Source organism: Hyperolius riggenbachi, chromosome 1 (genome assembly GCF_040937935.1).
Source record: "Hyperolius riggenbachi isolate aHypRig1 chromosome 1, aHypRig1.pri, whole genome shotgun sequence".
Classification (NCBI taxonomy): Eukaryota; Metazoa; Chordata; class Amphibia; order Anura; family Hyperoliidae; genus Hyperolius; species Hyperolius riggenbachi.
This window is the reverse complement of record NC_090646.1, coordinates 575553674-575575158: the sequence shown is the minus strand read 5'-3', so window position 1 is coordinate 575575158 and position 21485 is coordinate 575553674. Positions and strand designations below refer to the sequence as shown.

Here is a 21485-nt window from a genome sequence, read left to right as displayed (position 1 = left end):
TTTTCAATGGTAGTAATCATTAACACACTGTTCTCCATCCCCTTCTTGCACCTCTGACACTGTGGTTGTCCTTGGCAGGTTTTAGTGGGCCATATTAATTGTTATGTATAGAGTGCTTGGGGGGGGGGGGGCATGTAAAACTTGCACTGGGGCCCAGAGCTCCTTAGCTATGCCACTGTGTGGCACCCAATAACATCACTGCACACCAGGCCCCCGTGGCTATGGGCCCCATAGCAGTCTCTATGACTGCTTTGGTGATCACTACACCACTGCTCTTTAACTTTTGCATTTACTTACGGGTTCCATAACCTGCCCATTGTTAAAATGTGTGTGAACTGCAGTGGAGACTGGATATAGACTTAAATGCAAAGTTTGCGTGCAGCAAGTTATAATAACGTGATTAGTTACAATGCGGTACTCTGAACAGCCCCATAGAATTGTATGGGCATTGAGTTAACATGCAGTATTATTCTGCAACGCAACTGAGCACTGGGAACTAGGCCAAAGAGATCCATTTATGAAGACAGATGTAGTGAAAACTGGAGCAAAGTTAAATTGATTGCTTAGAGCAGCCAATCAGATTTCATTTGTTAAATAATTTAGAATTGGGATTTTTTTCAAATGGATCTATTGGGAATGGTAGAAAATCTTGGTCGCAAGGGCTCAACTGATTGCGTGACAGTAACAGCGTTCAATATCGCCACCCGATATTGTCTAAGTCCCTCTCTATGCCTGTGCTCAGTGTCCTGGCCTCCTCCAGTGTCTGGTGTCACTACATGCGCAAAGTCACATGGTACAGGCACTCGCGAGGGCACTAGAGGATGCCAGGAGTGGCGCCGGTGGACACATGAGCCTTTAATACTGAGCATGGACACAGGGGGGGGGGGGGAAGTACCATTGGGGGGGGGAGTAATCCAGCAGGTCGCAGCGTTAGGACGTGCTAAAATCTATTGGAAATCTGTCTTTGTTGTGTGGCCAGGCAATAGATCCCTGTCTGATCATATTCAATCAGGGAGGAATCTATCTAATGGTCGATCTGGTGGCACATCGAGTGCTGTATGGCCACCTTAAGTATTCCTGGTAGGCACAATTCTTTGCTTCCTGTGCAACTGCCTAGGCATTGTGTCACTTCCAGCTCTGCAATCCTATAGATGTGATGAGAAGTTTGTCATATGCCTGTTGCAATATTGATATTTCTGGGAATGAGAATGGTTCTGCTTCCATGAAACAAATTAGTTTACTCTGTACAAAAAGCATTTCCTCACTCCTAATCTAATGGTATTGTTTTATCAAACGATAACAACTTAACGTACGTATTTCTTTAAGTTGTTATTTCTTTATTTGGGGTGGCTTATCCTTTACGTTTAGCGATTTTTTTCAGGGAATTTCCTGCTTTAGCTATGTCATGCTTGGAAAGGGATCAGGGAGCTCTCAGGCACATGTATGGATTTAGTGAGCATTTTAAGTGGTAGTTCCCTGTTTGTACAGAACCTCTCCATGTGGTGCCAAGGGTCTCACTGGTGTTTACAGTGCTCAGTGGATTGAAGTCTAGCCACTCACACATAGAGCACCACTGTAATTTATAAGGTTCTCTTGCATTTCATGTGCCAGCAGCTTGTGCTGCTGCTGGAATACATAAATACAGTTCCTGCTCTTGATAAAACCCAGGAATTATGGAAGAAACACCTTGAAAACAAACCTGCTGCCGTAGCTGTAGTTTTTTTTATTTGCCTCTATAAAATGGCCCTTTTGGTAGACGTAAGTTGAGTTGTGGTTTCAGATACCAAAACAATTTAAAAAATGTTTTGAATACTGCAGGGAAGGCTAGAACCGGAGCTCATCATTGAGAAGCCAATGTTGTGAACTCATGCAAATATTGCTGTGTGAGCCAACCAAATGCAATTGCTGATGGCCCTGTACCAGGCCGCATACCGACTGCAACAAAATTAGCATCAATATTGAAAATTAGCATCTCATTGAGCAGGTCTTGTTAAAACCTAGGGTATGTTGTTGTTTTTTTTTTTTTTCGCTGTTGGTGTCTTTGTTGGGGAAATTTAATTTCCTTACTGTAGTGTGACAGTTGAGACTGTAGTAGAAATAATGAAAATTGCAATGGTTCCCCAGAGAATAACTTGCCTTATCAATACACAACCAGTACCGAGCTCTTGGGAAAGACTTCCTAATGCTTAAAATGCCTACCAAGGTGGCCTACTAAGCAATGCCCTAAGGGCCTGCAGCCAGAAATGGATTATGATAAAATGCAATTATCAACTTTGGGCTCACCCTCAAGGGCCACCTAGTTTTTTTTTTGTAAGATTTGTTGAGGGCGAGTGTCAACCAGGCCCTTAGTCTCCTGCCAGGCCCTAGGCATCTATCTAATATGCTTTTGGGTAATCCAGTTTGGTCTGCAGCTCTCCTTAGCTACTGAAGAGCTTTGAGTCCAACAGGAGAAAGAATTTCATTTTATTATATTATATCATCCTACTAATATAATAATTGGGAAAGTTCGGATGTTTGCATGTTTGTTACTCGATCACGCAAAAATGGCTGAACGGATTTGAATGAAATTTGGCACACACATAGTACATTACCTGGAATAAAGTATAGGATACTTTTTATTCCCATAACCAAAAAGGGGGCGGAGACAAATACAAATTTCACTGGAAAATGTAAACTGCAGCCATTCTTACACTGTTAATGGTAGGGTTCTCAAACTTCGCACAGTTGGTCATTGGGTGACTGGGATTAATATTCAGAAAGGTGGGTGGAGTCTATAAAAGCCAATCAAAATTCACCTATTGATTTTCAAGGGGAATATTTACATTGCTGCCATTCTTGCACTGTTAATGGCACAAGCCTCAAACCTGGTACAGTTGATCATTGGGTGACTAGGGTTCAATTTCAGAAAGGGGGTGGAGCCACAAACAGCCAATTAGATTTGTTTCATCTCAATACAAATTATTGATGCCAAACACCGCAAAGATCACAAACTTGGTAATTGATTAATTGTGTGTTAGGGTTAGAAAAGTAGGCACAGCCAACACCAGCCAAATACATAAGCGGGCAACGCCGGGTAATAAGTGGGCGAAGACAAATAAAAATTTTACTGGAAAAATGAAAACAGCAGCCATTCTTACACTGTTAATGGTAGGGTTCTCAAACTTTTGGTTACTAGGTGACTGGGACATATATTCAGAAAAGTGGGTGGAGTCTACAAAAGCCAATCAAAATTAACCTATTGATTTTCAAGGGGAAAATTTACATTGCTGCCATTCTTGCACTGTTAATGGCACAAGCCTCAAACCTGGTACAGTTGATCATTGGGTGACTGGGGTTCAATTTCAGAAAGGGGGTGGAGCCACAAACAGCCAATTTGATTTGTTTCATTCCAATGCAAATTATTGATGCCAAACACTGCAAAGCTCACAAACTTGGTAATTGAGTAATTGATTAATTGTGCGTTAGGGTTAGAAAAGTGGGCACAGCCAACACCAGCCAAATACAAAAGCGGGCAATGCAGAGTCATAAGTGGGCGGAGACAAATACAAATTTTACTGGGAAAATGTAAACTGCAGCCATTCTTACACTGTTAATGGTAGGGTTCTCAAACTTTGCACAGTTGGTTACTGGGTAACTGGGGTTAATATTCAGAAAAGTGGGTGGAGCCTACAAAAGGCAATCAAAAATTACCTATTGATTTTTCAGGGGAATATTTCATTGCTGCCATTCTTGCACTGTTAATGGCACAAGCCTCAAACCTGGCACAGTTGATCATTGCGTGACAGGGGTTTACATTCATAAAACAGGGTGGAGCCACACACAGCCAATATGCTCACAAACTTGGTCATTGAGTAATTGATTAATTGGGTGTTAGGGTTAGGAAAAGTGGGCGCAGCCAGCACCTGCAAAATACATAATCGGGCAATGCCGGGTCATCAGTAGGCGGAGACAAATGCAAATTTCACTGAAAAAATGTAAACTGCAGCAATTCTTACACTTTTAATGGTAGGGTTCTCAAACTTTGCACAATAGGTCACTGGGTGACTGGGATTAATATTCAGAGAAGTGGGTGGAGCCTACAAAAGCCAATCAAAATTCACCTATTGATTTTCAAGGGGAATATGTAATTGCTGCCATTCTTGCACTGTTAATGGCACAAGCCTTAAACCTGGTACAGTTGGTCATTGGGTGACTGGAGTTCAAATTCAGACAAAGGGGTGGAGCCACAAACAGCCAATCAGATTTGTTTAATCTCAATGCAAATTATTGATGCCAAAGACCGCAAAGCTCACAAACTTGGTTATTGAGTAATTGTGTGTTAGGGTTAGAAGTAGTAGGCGGAGCCAACACCAGCCAAATACATATCTGAACAATGTTAGGAAATAAGTGGGTGGAGAAAAATACAAATTCCATTGCGCAAATGTAAACTGCAGCCATTCTTACACTGTTAATGGTAGGGTTCTCAAACTTTGCACAGTTGGTCACTGGGTGACTGGGATTAATATTCAGAAAAGTGGGTGGAGCCTATAAAAGCCAACCAAAATCCACCTCTTGGTTTTTAAGGGGAATATTTAATTGCTGCCTTTCTTGCACTGTTAATCACCTGTACCTGGTACAGTTGGCCATTGGGTGATTGGGGTTCAAATTCAGAAAAGGGATGGAGCCACATCCAATCAGATTAATTTTATTTCATTGCAAATTATTGATGCCAAAGACCGCAAAGCTCACATACATGGTCATTAAGTAATTGTGTGTTAGGTTTAGGAAAAGTGGGCAGAGCTAACACTAGCCAAATACATACCTGGGCAACGCTGGGCATCCAGCTAGTATAAATTAATTTTATAACTGGTTGCCTTTTCAGGTTACAACTTGGAGTTCCCATTACACATATGTAATTGTATATTGGTGTATACCATTTGTCTGGATTATTATGTACCTCATGTTCATTTCTTACTTTGTACAGCGCCACAGAATATGTTGGCGCTCTATAAATTATAATAATTGCATCCTTCTTGACTCTATGGGGAAGGAATTTATCAGAAAATGTCCTGGTACACAGGCAGTAGCACAAAACAGATGTTTTAATCCTTACCCATTTTATCCACAGTAAAAAAAAGTTTTGCCTTATTTATAATAAAATGGTCATAAAACATAAATAATCTGGTTTGTAAATAAATTTGACAACTCTAACCAAAAACTAAAAAAATAAAATACAAAAATTGAATGTGCATTTACTGAGAGCTCTAAAGCCTGTTAAAATAATGTCTGGTTTCCCAGAATGCTCTGGGGGGAGGGGGGAGAATTCTGCAAAATAAAGAGTCTAGGCTAAGCATAATTTTTCTCAAAAACTACAAGGTCTTTTTGAAAAATTCTTGTTTTGACTAGTTTCCCTTATCATATATGCAGAGTTTGGTTTGCTAGTACCCGCAAAAAATTTGTTGTTGCTATTTATAAATTTAAATTTATTTATAAATTAGCAATTTGCTTTGCTAGTTGGCACACAATTATGCAAAATTAATTACGATTTTTCTCCAAATTATGCACTACGATTTTGCATCACAGTTGAGAATTAGGGTGCAAAATGACAGTTATGCGAAATTCGTGTTGAGGTGCAAATATTTCCGAGTTGATGCAAATTTTTATGCTAATATATGCAGCTTCAAAATGGACCAATAAGTTTCAACCTGGGTTTATATTGATTGGTCCATTTTCAAACTGCATACATTAGGATAAAAATTTGCATAAACTCGGAAATATTTGCATCTCATTGATCATCCCTAGTGCCCAATGCTAGTATTTATTGCTCCATTGCAGAAGGCAAACCACAGACCACAGACCATGGTGCGCCTCCATTCTCCACCATACACGGAACTATAAATGCAAGTGTAATATTTACACTCCATTGTGTAATGACCTTGTAGGTGCTTTTGGAGTGAAGAAGCGTGGGGGGTAATGCTACAGTGTTTATCCTAACCTGTTGAGCAGGATGGAGAGATTTCAGTAATTTCATGGAAGATAAATGGACATTTGGCACAAATTGCCAATGCACTTTTTCTACATGTAGGTATTTTTAAACTTAAATGGGGGTCAAGTAAGGTTTTAGAACTGAACTCCAACTGAAATCCACAATACAAATAACCGACGCCTGGAAAGCCTAGCAGGGAAAAATGAAAGTTTATATTACATTTGACACTTAAAAGCTGGATATGTTATATGGTTTTTTAATAGCTCTTACTGAAAGGTTCCTCATGTAAAAATAAATCTGCTTTTCTCATGGAAGTAATCTCGGGCTGTCACATGTCCCTGTTTTCAAAGACGGTGACAGTTTTTTTCACATTTGAGGATTTTCATAATAATGATGAGGATAAGGGCAGCATTAATTTGGAATCTAAAATGCTTAGTACTGATAGTGCTGCCTGTGGCTAATCTCCACTGCACAAAATAAAACTCATCTGCAACGGCCACCAGAATCTATTATTTATTACCGTATGTTTATTGTAAAAATATGTAGGCCCCATATAAGGTACACTTCAGGTTCATTCTAGGGTGGCTTTGCAAGAAAAAATTCTGGGCCTTCCCCATTATACTGGAATACAACCTGTACCTCCCAGATGGATGAACACTGCTGGGAATGGCTAAGGGTGTTCGATAAAGATGAGCACAGATTTCACATTATCATATTTCACAATCATGATGCAAAATCAAAATGCAAAATTTTGGGAAAATCCTAATTAATTTTGTTTGAAACTGTAATCAGGAACTGTAACTTTGCACTTTTTCTTAATTTTGCACCGATTTTAGGGGTAAGGTCTGGTTCACATCTGCATTTGCCAATGGAACCGGTCGTCCGGTCATCCGGTTCCGTGATCCGTTCCACTGAACGGACAAAAGAAATGCTGCAGGAACCAATTTTCCAGACCTTTTAGCTTAGCGGAATGGAAACGAAAGGGTTTTGCAGCTACATAGGAACGAATAGAAAACAGACAGTTTTTAAATGATCCTGATGGTGAATCCGTATAGCTGGCTCCACAAAAAATGATGTGAACCGGGCCTTAATAGCAAAGCTCACATACATGCTATCGTCACTAAAACTGCTACTAACATTTTTTGACTTGTTACCACTATTCCCCTTAACATAGCTAGGAATTTTGGTGATGACAGCATGTATGGGGGCTTTGATATTAACCGCTAAAACTGGCCCAAAATTAGGTGAAAATTATGTGAAATTTCAACAGGGGCGTATCTGGGTGACATAGCGCCTATGGCAAACACTGAAATTGCGCCCCCCTCCACCCATCAGACCACCTTGTCCCATAATAACAGCTTCTCTTCTTGCAATGATACAAGTCTCCCCAGTATAGGTTGCTAGAGTTAACTCCCAAGTAAAAGTAACCACCAGAGGTAGCACCCTAGTATAGGTAGCCAAAGGTAGTTCACCCAGTATAAGTAGACCCATGTTTACGTTGCCCTCCCAGAATACATAGTTAGAGATGTCTCCCCCAGTATAAGTAGCCTTCTTTAGCATACATGGTAAGAGGTATCCACCCAGTATAAGTAGTCCCTCAGTATAGGTAAATAGAGGTTCCCCACAGTATAGGTAACTCCCTCAGTATAGATTTGGCAGGTGTCTCCCAGTAGAAGTAGACCCCCCCAGTATAGGTAGTGAGTGATGTCCTCCAGTATAAGAGCAGGTACAAATGCCTGAGAGACATCCCGCAGTAGTAGGTGGTGAAGCATGAGGGAGGAGGAGGCAGCCATGGCGCCCATGGTGCTGTGGCGCCCATGGCACAAGCCATGCCTGCACCCCTCTAGATACGCCTCTGAATTTCAAATGGATTACAGGAAATCAATTGAATATCCAAATCGTAATGACATATGGCCATGATTGCAAAAATGAATGCACAATTTAGTGTAATCGTAATTAGAAGATTATGATCATCACTAGTGTTCAGTGAGCTGCTGATGCTACTAGTAAATTATAACACTTAAGTATAAAAGCCCTTTAGTAGCTTCCTAGAGTTAGTTTTTTTCTTGGAGATAATATGATGGTCCTAATGCTATGGAGCTTAAAGTGAACCCGAGACGAAGCACCCTCATGTATTTTACCATATAGATCAGTGGTAACATTAGAGAAAACACCTACCATGCTTTCTGTTTCATTCTGCACTGCACAGCTTATTTCTTATCAGACCTGATAAAATCCCTGACTGAGCATTCAGTCTGGCTTTGCTATAATGACTCAGCTATAATGATTCCTGAGCAGAGCCAGCAGGGGGCAGGCTTGGGCTTGAAAAGGCATGAGAGAACACAGACTCAGCTATAAATATTCCTGAGCAAAGCCAGACGGAATGCTCAGTCGGGGATTTTATCAGAGCTGATTAGAAACAAGCTGTGCAGTGCAGAATGAAACAGATAACAAGGTAGGTGTTTTCTATAATGTTCCCGCTGATATATTTATTTATTTATTGTATTTATAAAGCGCCAACATATTACGCAGCGCTGAACATTAATTTAGGTTACAGACAATATTTAGGGGTGACATACAGCAATATGACAATACAGGAATACAAGAAAACCAGATCACACAGCACAGTATTAGTACAAGGTAATGCTTAGTCAGTCACTGGATGAAGCATGGAGATTAGGCAAGTTATGTTCACTCAGATGCATAGCATGGGTTCACAGTAATGGAGGTGCCAGATCAGGTAGGACACAAAAGGAGGAGGACCCTGCCCAAAGGCTTACAATCTAGAGGGAGAGGTAAGGACACGAATGGTAGGGGACCAGAGTTCAGCTGTAGGTTTAGAGCACTTGTGAGGGGTAGTAGGCCAGAGTGAAAAGGTGAGTTTTGAGGGCTTTCTTGAAGATGTTGAAGGAGGGGGCTGCCCTAATGGGTGGAGGTAGGGAGTTCCATAGTGTTGGAGCAGCTCTTGAGAAGTCCTGGAGGCGTGCATGGGACTGGGTGATGCGGGGGGGGGGGCGGTTAGGCGAAGTTCATTGGAAGAGCGGAGTGAGCGGCTAGGTGTGTACCTCTGAGTAAGATCGGAAATGTAGGTTGGACAGGTTTTGTGGACAGATCTGTAGGTCAGACACAGTATCTTGAATCTGATTCTGGACTGGATAGGAAGCCATTGGAGGGATTCTAGGAGGGGATCTGCCGTGGTGGAGCGATGGGAGCAGTGGATAATTCTGGCTGCCGCATTCATGATGGACTGCAGTGGGGCTGTTCGGGTCATAGGGAGACCAGACAGCAGGGCATTGCAATAGTCAAGGCGGGAAATTATGAGGGCATGGATGAGGAGTTTGGTGGTGGCAGAGGTCAGGAAAGGGCGAATCTTACAGATGTTACGAAGGTGGAAGTTGCAGGACTTTGTGAGGTTTTGGATGTGGGAAGTGAAGAAGAGTGCGGAGTCCAGGGTGACACCCAGACAGCGGGCTTGAGAGGTAGGGCGAATGGTAGTGTGGTTAACAGTGACATGCACATCTGGGAGGTTCGTGGATGGCCGGGGTGGGAAGATCATAAATTCCGTTTTGTCTAGATTTAGTTTCAGGAACCTAGCGGACATCCAGGAGGAGATGGCGGATAGGCAGGAGGAGACCTTGTCCATGGTAGTGGTGGATATGTCAGGGGTGTGGAGGTAGATCTGGGTGTCATCTGCATACATACATACATACATACATATATATGGTAAAATACATGAGGGTGCTTCGTCTCTGGTTCCTTTTAAACCTCTTTGGTGCCATTAACACCTGTTTTATCTCAGAATTCAAAAAGATGTAATCGTAATGAGAAAAAATTGCCTGTATGGAAAAAAGTGCCCAAGGCAGGTACTTTCCTTAGGATAATCCAGTGGCTTCCTGCATCCCCCTCCAGCTCTCTGTTCCAGCACTAGAACTCCTCTGCCCGCACCTCTTTTGACAAGAGGTTCTCGGAGAGGTTGTGTTGCTGTCTGTTTACGAGCGTAACCACACTGCACAGGCACATGACGCCCATGCCCGTGCAGTAGCATGTAGCTGTTAGTGTATGGCTTTTTCCACTGGGCACTAGCAGGAATGGGCCTTCAGTGCGCCTGCGCAGTGTGATCATGAACTTTCAGAGGGTCTTGGGCAGTGGTGGAGATCTGCAGCAGGACATGGGAAGCCTCTGGAAAATTACAAGTTTGCTTTAAAGTGATCCAGAGGTGAAAATAAACTGAGATAAACAATTGTACCTATTTTCCTACTTCTAAAAATTACGGTACCACTTTTTTTAGAATCTAACGTTTTTATTTTATATTCAAAAATTTTATTTAAGATTTCATGTTTATGGCCTGATGCACACCAAAAACCGCTAGCAGATCCGCAAAATGCTAGCAGATTTTGAAACGCTTTTTCTTCTTTTTCTGCAGCGTTTCAGCTAGCATTTTGCGGTTTTGTGAAGCGTTTTTGGTGTAGTAGATTTCATGTATTGTTACAGTAAAGCTGTTACTGAACAGCTACTGCAACAAAAAAACGCCTGGCAAACCGCTCTGGAGTGCCGTTTTTCAGAGCGGTTTGCGTTTTTCCTATACTTAACATTGAGGCAGAAACGCATCCGCAATCCAAAATCTGCAGCAGCCCGGGAGTATGCGTTTCTGCAAAACGCCTTCCGCTCTGGTGTGCACCAGCCCATTGAAATACATTACCCTAGCGGATCCGCACCCGCAAGCGGATCGCAAATCGCAGCAGAACCGCTCTGGTGTGCACTAGGCCTTACTGTCTATGCTCAGTGACTCAGACTTGCGTTCCAGAGTTAAAATATATGAACTATTGACCTTTTTTAATCTATCCCCCCTGCACTCTGAAGCTGTTCCCTTCCAGGCAAGAGTGTTATTGCTGTAATTTCTTATCCGCGAGGGTTACACTGTAGTCCAACCAAGTCTCAAATGAGGAGAAACTGTCAATTGCACACCTGAATGTGAAAAAGAAAAAATGGAACACATGTCTATCTCATCATGTCACATGTCCCCTTTGGTACACATATGTGTAAATTGACAAATATGCATAATCTGTGCATAAATTACCTAATTCACCATAACCAATGCGCTATACTGGCGGCTCCAGCGATATAACAGCCTTGCCTTCTGGCTGTAGGAGGTTGTAATATGCCGAGAGAAACCCCACAAACGTTCTCCTCAACTCAAATACCGATTTTAATGTAAGTCAATTTTATTGTAAGTCAATGGGAGCGTTTTTTTTAAAAAAGTTCTCAGAAAACGCTGATGGCTAAAAAGCGCTCAGAAAAGCGCTTATAGCTGAGACAAATCCTGCAATAAATCTGCAGTGTGTCTACCTCCTGCTTTCATGGAAGAAGACATATTGTTAACATCCTGTGTTTACCAGTTAGCTGTTCTGCCATGGCAGCCAGCTGACACAGCTAAGAGATCAAATTACAGCTTGCGATTAGTCACGAATGAGGGGGAATTCGAGAGAACTAGAGAACTCTCTAAATATAAACAATTTCTCTTTCCTTTCCTTCTGTTCTGTGCAAGAGTTCAGGTCCACTTTAACATAAATAGTAGAGGGACATATTACAATTTTTCAGCACTGAAAGCTGTAACCTCTCCTACTGGCCTCGAAAACCTTGCCTGTGAATTTCAGTAACGGAAAATGTATGCTGCCTAAAACATATAGCGAATCTATAAACTGCAGGGCATTTAACATGACTTCAATTTGCAAACTGTCTAGCTAATACTCTCCTGGCACCACACAATCCGTGCCTATATGCTTTGGGATAAACAGAAAGGCAACCTAAACAGGTGGGATAATTTTAATAAGGAGACATGAAAGCGGGGGTTTAACGCCAGAAGCTTAAGGTTTGACAGACTTTTGAAGAACAGGCTAATAAGACAGCGTCTAGTGCTTTCCAGAGATGATTTTGAATCAGCCTTTGTCTGGAGCCGAGAACCTGGCTCATAAGTCTAGTCTGTGGTATTTAACAGCCATAAAAAACCCAAACCTTAAATAGTCAGGTGTTTTTCTTTCAATACTAACATGCATATAGGCAGCACAGGAAAATCCTGTCAATTCTTTGGGCACTCTCTCTCTCTGCTGACTTCAGCCTGGATGGAGAAGGCTGCCAAGTTTAACACACACTGCATTATTGTCTGTAACATAAACACTGTCATGGTTTCCATTCTCCGCACTGGAATGACAGAGTTACAATGTGAGGTTGCATCGCATATGTGTTCTAAGCTTTATTGTGCCTTGCTGATTTTGCTGAGTTACTCAGCGATCCAGCTAGAAAAACATTTGAAGATTTGCTCCTCCCCTTCTCCTAGGGTAAACTATGACTTCTCAGGAAGTCATAATTTACCAATATCACTTTTTTTTTTTACATGCTTGCGTTAGAGTAACTTAGAGACGTAAGTTTGTATTCTTGGCCCCTGGGTGTTTCCAAAGAGCAGTGCTATATAATATGACAAGACAGGACTTAAGTACAAGCTGCTATAGTCTTCTCTTGAGGCATGAGATGAGATCATAGTCATGGCATGCTTCAGTTCCACACAGAAGTGTAACCACAACACATGTGTATGTGGTTCATATGAGGAAATCGGGGCTGCAGCTCTGCTTCCTAAAAGCACATTTTGATGTCATATTTTCCTTGTCTATTTAACCACAAGTGTAGACGTGATGACAGTTAGCTCTAACTGTCAATTTATTACAGTTAGGAGGGTCACTTAAAAAAATCATTGCTAAAGCAGAGGTGTGGAGTGTATAATGGTTTAATATCCTTTAAATGGGATTTTCCTGACCTGCCAAGTGAGTCCGTCTCAGAGAACAGACTCCCCCTGCCCACCCACTGTTCTCTGACGAGTGTGGATCCCCAAATTATGCTATTAAAAGACACCTAAAGGACTACTGTAGGGAGCTGGGGGGAAAAGAGTTGAAATTACCTCAGGCTTCTAATGGTCCTTCAGATGTCCTGTGCTCCCGCAGCCAGTCAACAATGCTCAGGTACCCACCGCCCGTTCACTTTAGGAATTTGCAACTAGTAAAAAACCCACTGCTCCTGCGTCCTGGCTCCCGCTGACGTTACCAGGAGCGACTGCGCAGGCTGCTCCCGGTGACATCAGTGGGAGCGTTGACGTGCAATGGGTTTATGATTTTAAAGTTGCAAATTCTGGAAGTGAACCAGCAGCGGAGACCGGGGCAGCGGAAACTGGCTGCACAGGCACAGGACGTCTGCGGGGGACCATTAGAAGCCCGAGGTAAGTTCAACTTCTTTTCCCCCCTAGCCCCCTACAGTAGTCCTTTAAAGAGGAACTATAATGTGAACCTGAGGTGAAAATAAACTGATGAAATAAACAATTATATTTATCCTCCTATTACTAAACATGATATTTTTTTTAACTATCCCAGGGTTTTCTTTTATATTTAAACATTTACAAATTAGGTTGAATGTTTTACTGTCTCTAATCGGTGGCAGCCTATTAAGTGTCCCAGAGTTAGGAAATAGTCAATAGTTCATGTATTGTATCTCTCCCTGCCCTGAGAAGTTGTATTCTGCCAGGAAAGCTTTTATGGCTGTAATTTGCTTATCAGTGATGTTTACTATATTCCCAACAAGGTACCAACAAGACAGAAGCTGTCACTTCCATGTCTAAAAATTAACTCTTTCAGGCAGCAAAATAAAGCAAGTAAAACAGCCTGGTTATTAATATGTTTTGTACTGTACATACACATATTTATCTCATCATGTCACATATTGCATTGTTACAGCAATGAAATGATATCCCATCATATGGAGAAATTACAAAATGGGAGCTGATGGCATTATGGCACATTGCAGTGGTGTAACCATACAATTATAATAGGGCCACAGTTGTAAAGGATTCTCCATATTCTTGTTTAAAAGCAACTCATGGATAGGTCAATCTTCATTACTGAATGGCAGCTGGTGGTGGTGGGAAGATGGTGATGACATCAATATAAAAATGAACTTGAGCTTCCACCAGTTCAGTGATAGGCGCTGGGTATCCTTAGCAAATATTTGATCTCAATAAGTTCTTTAATTTAATCTGAAACACTGTTAAGCGACCCGATCCAACTAACTTTTTCTCCTAAGTTTTCTCTTAGGTGATATTATTCACCCTGAGTTTAAAGTGACCTTTCAGCACTCTGCAACTTAAAAAGTACCAAAAAGTAGGTGAAAAAGTGCTGTCAAAATGATTTTATTAATAAGGTGTGAACATATCACCTTGGAAAAAACTCAGGAGAATAGGTGAATTGGATTGGGTCCAATATGCTTCTTAGGGCTGGTGCACACCTAAAGGTGCTGGCGTAATCGCAAACGCTAAGCGTTTTTCTAGAAGAGATTTTACTAAGGGATTCTAGGCATGCTCCTAGCGACTAGTTATGCCTAGTGATTTTTGGAACGTTTTGGTGTAGCAATTTTAAATTTTTGTACAGTAGATCTGGAAGTAAACAGCTTTTGTAAAAAAAAAAAAAAAAGCTTGGAAAATCGCTCTGTTCTGGCGCTTTTTAGAGCGATTTTTCACTTTCCTAAACATTAACCTCCGGAGCGTTACGCCGCTCAGGAGGTTTTGTTACTTTGTGCCCCATGATGAATTAATTTGCTGTAATGGTTGCAAAACCTTTAGCTAGCACTAGGCTAGCTAGTACAAGTGTCTGGCACCACCCGATCCCCTGATCCAGCCAGTTTATACATTACCCAGCCTGGCTCCAGTGATCGGTGCAGCCTCCACGGACAGCTCCGGTCTTCAATATGGGGAGATTCGCATATGATGTCATGCCATCGCCGACATCATGACGTCATACGCAAACCCGATCCTCCCCATAGAGACCAGAGCTGTGCAGGGAGGCTGCACGATCGCTGGATCCAAGCTGGGTAATGTATAAACGGGGAGATCGGGGGGGAAGGCGGGGGGTGCCAGACACTTGCACTAGCTAGCTTGGTGCTAGCTAAAGGTTTTGCAGCCATTGCAGCAAATTAATTCATCCTGGGGCACTCCTGAGGACAGAGAGCCTCGGAAATGCTTCAGGACCTGAGTTTGCGTTTGGGAAAAAAATCACATCACTCTGGTGCGATCCATCCCATACAGACACATTAGCAAAGCACTTTTCAAAGTGTGTTTTTTTTTTTTTTAAAGCACTCTTGGTGTACAACAGCCCTTAGAAAAGCCAGGAATAGACAAACGAGAGTGATGTAAAGTATTCTTTACAAGTAGGACAGCCAGGGGCACCTCTAGGCATAGGCAATACAGGCTATTGCCTGGAGTACCATTGGTTCTGGGGGGAACCATGTTGCAAAATTAAGCCCCTCCCCAAATTAAGCCCCATCCTGGACTAATCCTCGTCCCTGTGGATGTTCTATTACTTGCTTCTGCTGCATCTACTTAGTGTAAGTTGCAAGCAGCTGCCACCTCTGTGCCTTGTGCATCCTTCTTTCCCCCTTTGTGCCCTCTTCTGTCTCTTTTGTGCCTCTTTCTGTTTCCTTGTGCCTCCTTCAGTCCCTTGTGCCATGTCTGACCCCATGTTTGACCTTCAGTCTCCCTTTGTGCCTCCTTTGATCTTCTGTCTTCATGTGCCTCCTTCAGTTCCCCTCTGCCTCCTTATGTCCCCTTTGCCTTTATTTGTCCTCTGCACCCCTGTTCCTCCTTCAATCCCACTCTGCCTCCTTCTGTCCCCCTATGCCTCATTCTGTCTCCCTGCGTGCCTCCTTCTGTCTCCATGTTCCACCTCTGTCCCCACGCCTTCTTCTGTCCCATTGAGGCCTTTTGTGCCTTCTGCTCTCTCCCAGTGGCTTTTTCTGTCCCCATCTGCCTCCTTCTGTCTCCCTGTGCCTCTTTCTGTCCCCCTTTGTGCCTCCTTCTGACCTTGTGCCAGTGCTGTGCGAGGGAGGACCGCAGTCACCCCCCACCAGATGATGTGTTCCCTGGTGGTGAACAGGCTTGCGGCGTCTAATAGATGCCGCGCCAGTTCACTCACTGCAGCCCGTAAGCTCACTTCTGCAGCCTTACATTATGTGTATTTACTGGTGACACGCTGCCCACATTGAGTATTTTCTGTTGAAACGCTGCCGCATTTACATGTATTTTCCGGTGAAACACTGCCGCATTACGATTATTTTCTGTGGAAATATTGCCGCATTACAATTATTTTCTGGTGAAATGCTGCTGCATTACGATTATTTTCATGGGTGGGGGGGCCACAGGGGTGGGGAGTCTACAGAGATTTTCTCGCCTGGAGTGACAAAATGGCTAGAAGACAGCATATAGGATGGCTTTTTAGTATGCCAAGCCACATTGCTTTCTGTTAATAAAATAAGTCTGGAGAATAGTTGGAACAGCTTTTTTGATCACCGCAGTGCTTGCTTCAAACATTGCTCCCTTTTGTCAGTCCACAATATGAAGGTGTAGCCGATGTTCACAGATCAGTGCACCACTCTCAACTACCAGCACTTAATTTAGAGAATGCCTCAGATATACAACATGTCTTTGTTGGTGTTGATGTGGTTGGCCAGGGGTTTCAGACATGTTTTAGAGCAATAGCTTAGTCAGTGATTAAAACTCCTGTGACTCATGTGCAACATAGCAAGTAAAAGGGAAAAAACTATACAAAAACATTTGTTAGATTTTGTCTTGCTTGTTGAGCACTTTTAAGTGCAATGTACATATTATAATATTGCACCAGTGATTCCATAACTAACTTGGAATATTTTTTACATTAAAATCTGTGCAGACTGTTAATAGACCGCACTGCCTAGGCAGGGTTTAAACATATCATTGTGGACATTTTTTCACATTAAAATGTGCACTCGTATACATATTTTCACATGCGTATTTTCAGAATGGCTAATGAAAATCATGGGGAATTTGTATGCCATGTGCAAATGTATGCTGCAAGAAGTAAGCTTTTTTCAAGCATTCGAAAACGCAAACAGGAAAAATGTCAATTTTAGAAATAGTGTGATTCTCCGTTGACTTTCATTGGATGTGTGGTGAACCTGATTTTGAAAATTCGCAAACCACACGTGAATTTTACAGTTTCTCATACATTTGTATTATAAGACATAGTAATTTGCTTGTACCATAGAATATGTACAGCATAATGTATGTGGTTAGTTTTAGTTTGGATCACTTTTAATATTATGTAACATTATGGGGTAAGCCCCTTCTCAGATTATGATATTTGGTGGCAGCAGTTTCCAACTCTCAGCTGTGCCATGGCATACCACAGTGAGGATTGCAATAAGGTTACTGACATAACAGTCATGTAACTGTCATCACTGTATCACAGGCTTATGCGTGATGATGGCCTTTTAGCAATCCTCACTATGATATGACATGACACCTGCAGCGGTGTATTTTATTATTATGGTTACCCTACCTGTGTTTTTTTTTTCTGCATTCTTGTTCCAGACCCACTAATTCTCAAGCTCTCCTTTTTCAGGTGACCTATTCCATCTTCCCAAAAAGGTGACATTTGAGGAAGCCAAAGTAGAATGCGAGAAAAAGAATTCTGCCTTGGCGACCGTAGGAGACTTGTATTCTGCTTGGAGACAGGGCTTTGACCAGTGTGACTATGGATGGCTCTCAGACGGTAGTGTGCGCTATCCTGTGTCCTTGGCACGACCCCAGTGTGGCGGGGGACTTCTTGGGGTGAGGACTAAATATCGCTTCAGCAATCAGACGTACTTTCCTCAGCAAAAGGAGAAGTATACTGCCTACTGTATTCAAAGTAAGTACATATATCTAATCTGTTTTTGTTTTTATTTGCACTTATAACCCATTTCTTGGAAACCTTATGGTGCCCATACATGATTTTCCTGTTCATTTGACCAAAATGATCGAATCGAATGAAAGTCAAAAACAATCATTTTTTCTATCAAGGAAAACAAACAATTATCCCGTTTTTTCAATGAAACTCTGATCGGCAATGTTGGAAAAATCTGTATATTCGATCTAACGGAATAATCGAACTAAAGTATCTAATTAAAACAAAATGAAAAAGTGTACCATGTATGGGCACCATTACAGAAATCCATGGATAATCTAGTGGTGGTGGTGCTGGGGAGGGAGGGGGGGGGGGGGGGGTTGGTCAAAGGCATTTTTGACTTAAGAAATTACCCCAATTTTAAATATCACATAAGCTTTAATGAGAGGTAATAAATCAATTTACTTACATCTGCATTTGACCCAGATGGGGCAGACTAGTGCCTAGCCTATGTTTGCCATGGGTCACTGATTCATTATTGGAAAGATGCTCTTGACTTATCCACTTATTTGGAAACTCTGTTTGATTGTGTTTAATTGTTGTATGATCATCAGAAGACATTATCTGCCCCTATGGCCTCTCTGCTTTAAAATAATTCCCCCTTTTTCCTTATTAGGCATTTCCCTGGCATAGTACACTTTTATTTTAAGTTAGAGTGGGGAAGCACAACTCCTAAACCCAAGAATCTTGTTAGACTTTTAAATCAGGATTCTGAAGGTCAGTTGCATCTGATGGTCTGATGGTCACCCTCTGCTCAAACAAAAGCGGGCTGGTGAGTTATATTCCTTAACCAACCTCTATTATTTTACCCATTGAAACTGTCTCCAGGGCACTTTCCCTGGTGAGTCCAAATTTGGACTGCTGCATTGCCCAGATTGTGGCCACACCTGCATATCCAGCCACCTGTAGAGGTGTATGCCAGTCCTTCCCTATTGTGGTAAAATGAAGAATTAGATGTTAGATCTTTTAATGTTGGTCAGTATGAAAGCAGAGCACATGTTGGCAACATGTAGGATCAAAGCCTGTATCCTTATTTGCACTGGTTGTGGTTCTAATCCTGACCTTGTATCTCTTCACCCTTGATTGGATATTCTTTGATCCTCAACCATCTTGTAAGTCTGAATGTTGTTACTGAGCACATTGATTTACAAAACGTGTAAATAATCAGCATTTAAAAATAACCTACTTCAAAACTAATATGATCTCTGTATTTTAATGTTAAGAGTTCACTATCTGGAAAAAAAGTGCTATTGTGCTATCATTTACACTAGGTTTAGTTAAGGCCTGTGAACCAGATGTTAACAAAGAGGAATGATGTCACCTTCTGCAGCTGTTTAACAGTAAAAGCCTTCCACTCCTCCCTTGACGACTAAATAAATGCCTTTAATATTTACGTTTGAAATTTGGTTCAGCTATAATATTAGACTAGTAACAAATGCATGCCCTTTTTATGGAACTTCTTGATTTTTGTTCATTTGCTAAGTCCTGTAGTTAGAGCAGTCCTTATGGTTTCAGAAATCTGAATAGAAAAGCATCCTGAAAATGATGAACCTGTAGGGAAACTATGTACCTTTTTGTTATGTTACACTGGAAGTGTGAGAACTAGTGTTGAGTAGGGATGATTGGTAGATTTCCATCTGGTCATCCTTTTAGCAGAAATAACACTTATGCCTAAACTAGCATTTACGCTAAAACAGGGATTAACAGGAAGTGGAAGGGGTTTTATTTTTAATGGAAATTAGAAGTTTTATGGACTCTCCTAACTTTATAGATTTTTTTCCCCTACTATTATCTTTCGGTAATGTTCCTTGGTAAACCACCCTGACTACACATCATTATTATCCATTCTCGTGCTTGATACCAGAGCCGGGACAAGATCCTCCAGAACCCAAGGTGGAGACACCAAAGTGCGCCCCTCCATCCCTCCCTGCCCAGCCCTCACACACTGATTGCTATTAGCCTAAGAGGCACCCCAAAGCCCCCAAACCCCCCAATAACTTAATCTTTAGCTATCTGGTTTGCAGGCACTGCCATGTATCCCATTTCTTATTTCTCTCTGCTTCAAACATAAAAGGGAATGATAGCTAAGTGAGTTGTGTGCCCCTCCTACACTGCGCTCTGAAGCTGGAGCCTCTCTCGCTCCTGCCTCGGCACGGCCCTGCTTGATACTCATCATAATTCCGCCCCTCCCCAAATCCCTGCCAATACAGTTTGAAACCACAGTTCACAATGCTTTTTTACTGATAATATCCTATCTCTAATAGCAACTTTTTTCCTTGCCTATTCATAATGTTAAGCCTTTAAATCATCTCTTGACTATCAGTGAAATTATGACCTTAAATTTGCATACCCATATTCTATTGTGAATATATATTTAAATATAATATACTTCATCAATTCTTCAACAAGGAATAATTCAAAATATCTAAATTAAAGTGGCCTAAGAATTTATTTTATAATGCCTAGGTATGACTACAAGTAACATATGGCCACTTATCTGCGGCCTATTAGATGTGCCTACAAGTAACATATGGCCACTTATCTGTAACCTATGAGGTATGCCTACAAGTAACATATGGCCACTTATGTGCAGCCTATGAGGTATGCCTACAAGTAACATATGGCCACTTATCTGTAACCTATGAGGTATGCCTACAAGTAACATATGGCCACTTATCTGCAGCCTATGAGGTATGCCTACAAGTAGTGTTGGGCGAACACCTAGATGTTCGGGTTCGCGAACGTTCGCCGAACATCGCCGCGATGTTCGGGTGTTCGCGCCGAACTCCGAACATAATGGAAGTCAATGGGCACCTGAACTTTCGTGCTTTGTAAAGCTTCCTTACATGCTACATACCCCAAATTAGCAGGGTATGTGCACCTTGGGAGTGGGTACAAGAGGAAAAAAAATATTTGAAAAAGAGCTTATAGTTTTTGAGAAAATTGATTGTAAAGTTTCAAAGGAAAAACTGTCTTTTAAATGTGGAAAATGTCATGTTTCTTTGCACAGGTAACATGCTTTTTGTCGCCATGCAGTCATAAATGTAATACAGAGAAGAGGTTCCAGGAAAAGGGACCGGTAACGGTAACCCAGCAGCAGCAGCACACGTGATGGAACAGGAGCAGGCGCAGGAGGAGAAGGCCATGCTTTTTGAGACACAACAACCCAGGCCTTGCATGAGGACAAGAAGCGTGCGGATAGCATGCTTTTTACCGCCATGCAGTCATAAATGTAATAAAGATAAGAGGTTCAATAAACAGGGACCGGGCGTCAACGCTAACCCAGCAGCAGCAGACGTGATGGAACAGGAGGAGGCGCAGGAGGAGAAGGCCACGCTTTCAGGTGCAACTCAGGCCTTGCATGAGGACAAAAAAATGTGTGCGCAAAGCAATGCAATGAGTAGTTTTCAGGACACAATGGGCTATTCGGAGGAGCTATTCCCACCCCCACAATCTTCTACCTGTGAAAGGTCAATGGAACAGCCACAAATGTTGTGCCCGGATTCACAACCTTTTTCTGTGGAAAATGCACCTCGCACTGAAATGCAAGGCCAGGCCGAGGATGAACATGACGTCAACAACTCAACATGACGCAAAATGGGGGCGGAACAGAAAGCTGCTTTCAATGTTTTGAAGGCCTTAATTGCCTCCGGTGGCCAGTTAGATGCATCATTCATCACACCCAAATCCCAGAGCAATGTGTGCAGGAATTTGAATCTCAGGAGGTG

General features: G+C 42.1%; 1 protein-coding gene across 2 annotated transcripts in view; it reads left to right on the top strand.

Moving 5' to 3' along the window:
* The window catches only part of VCAN (versican), a 156225-nt gene that overhangs the window by 44120 nt on the left and 90620 nt on the right, over nucleotides 1–21485 (top strand). For both annotated transcript variants that reach the window (XM_068247930.1, XM_068247934.1), the window contains exon 6: nucleotides 17434–17721. In XM_068247930.1, coding sequence (XP_068104031.1) covers nucleotides 17434–17721 — 288 coding nt within the window. The remainder of the gene's footprint in view (nucleotides 1–17433; nucleotides 17722–21485) is intronic.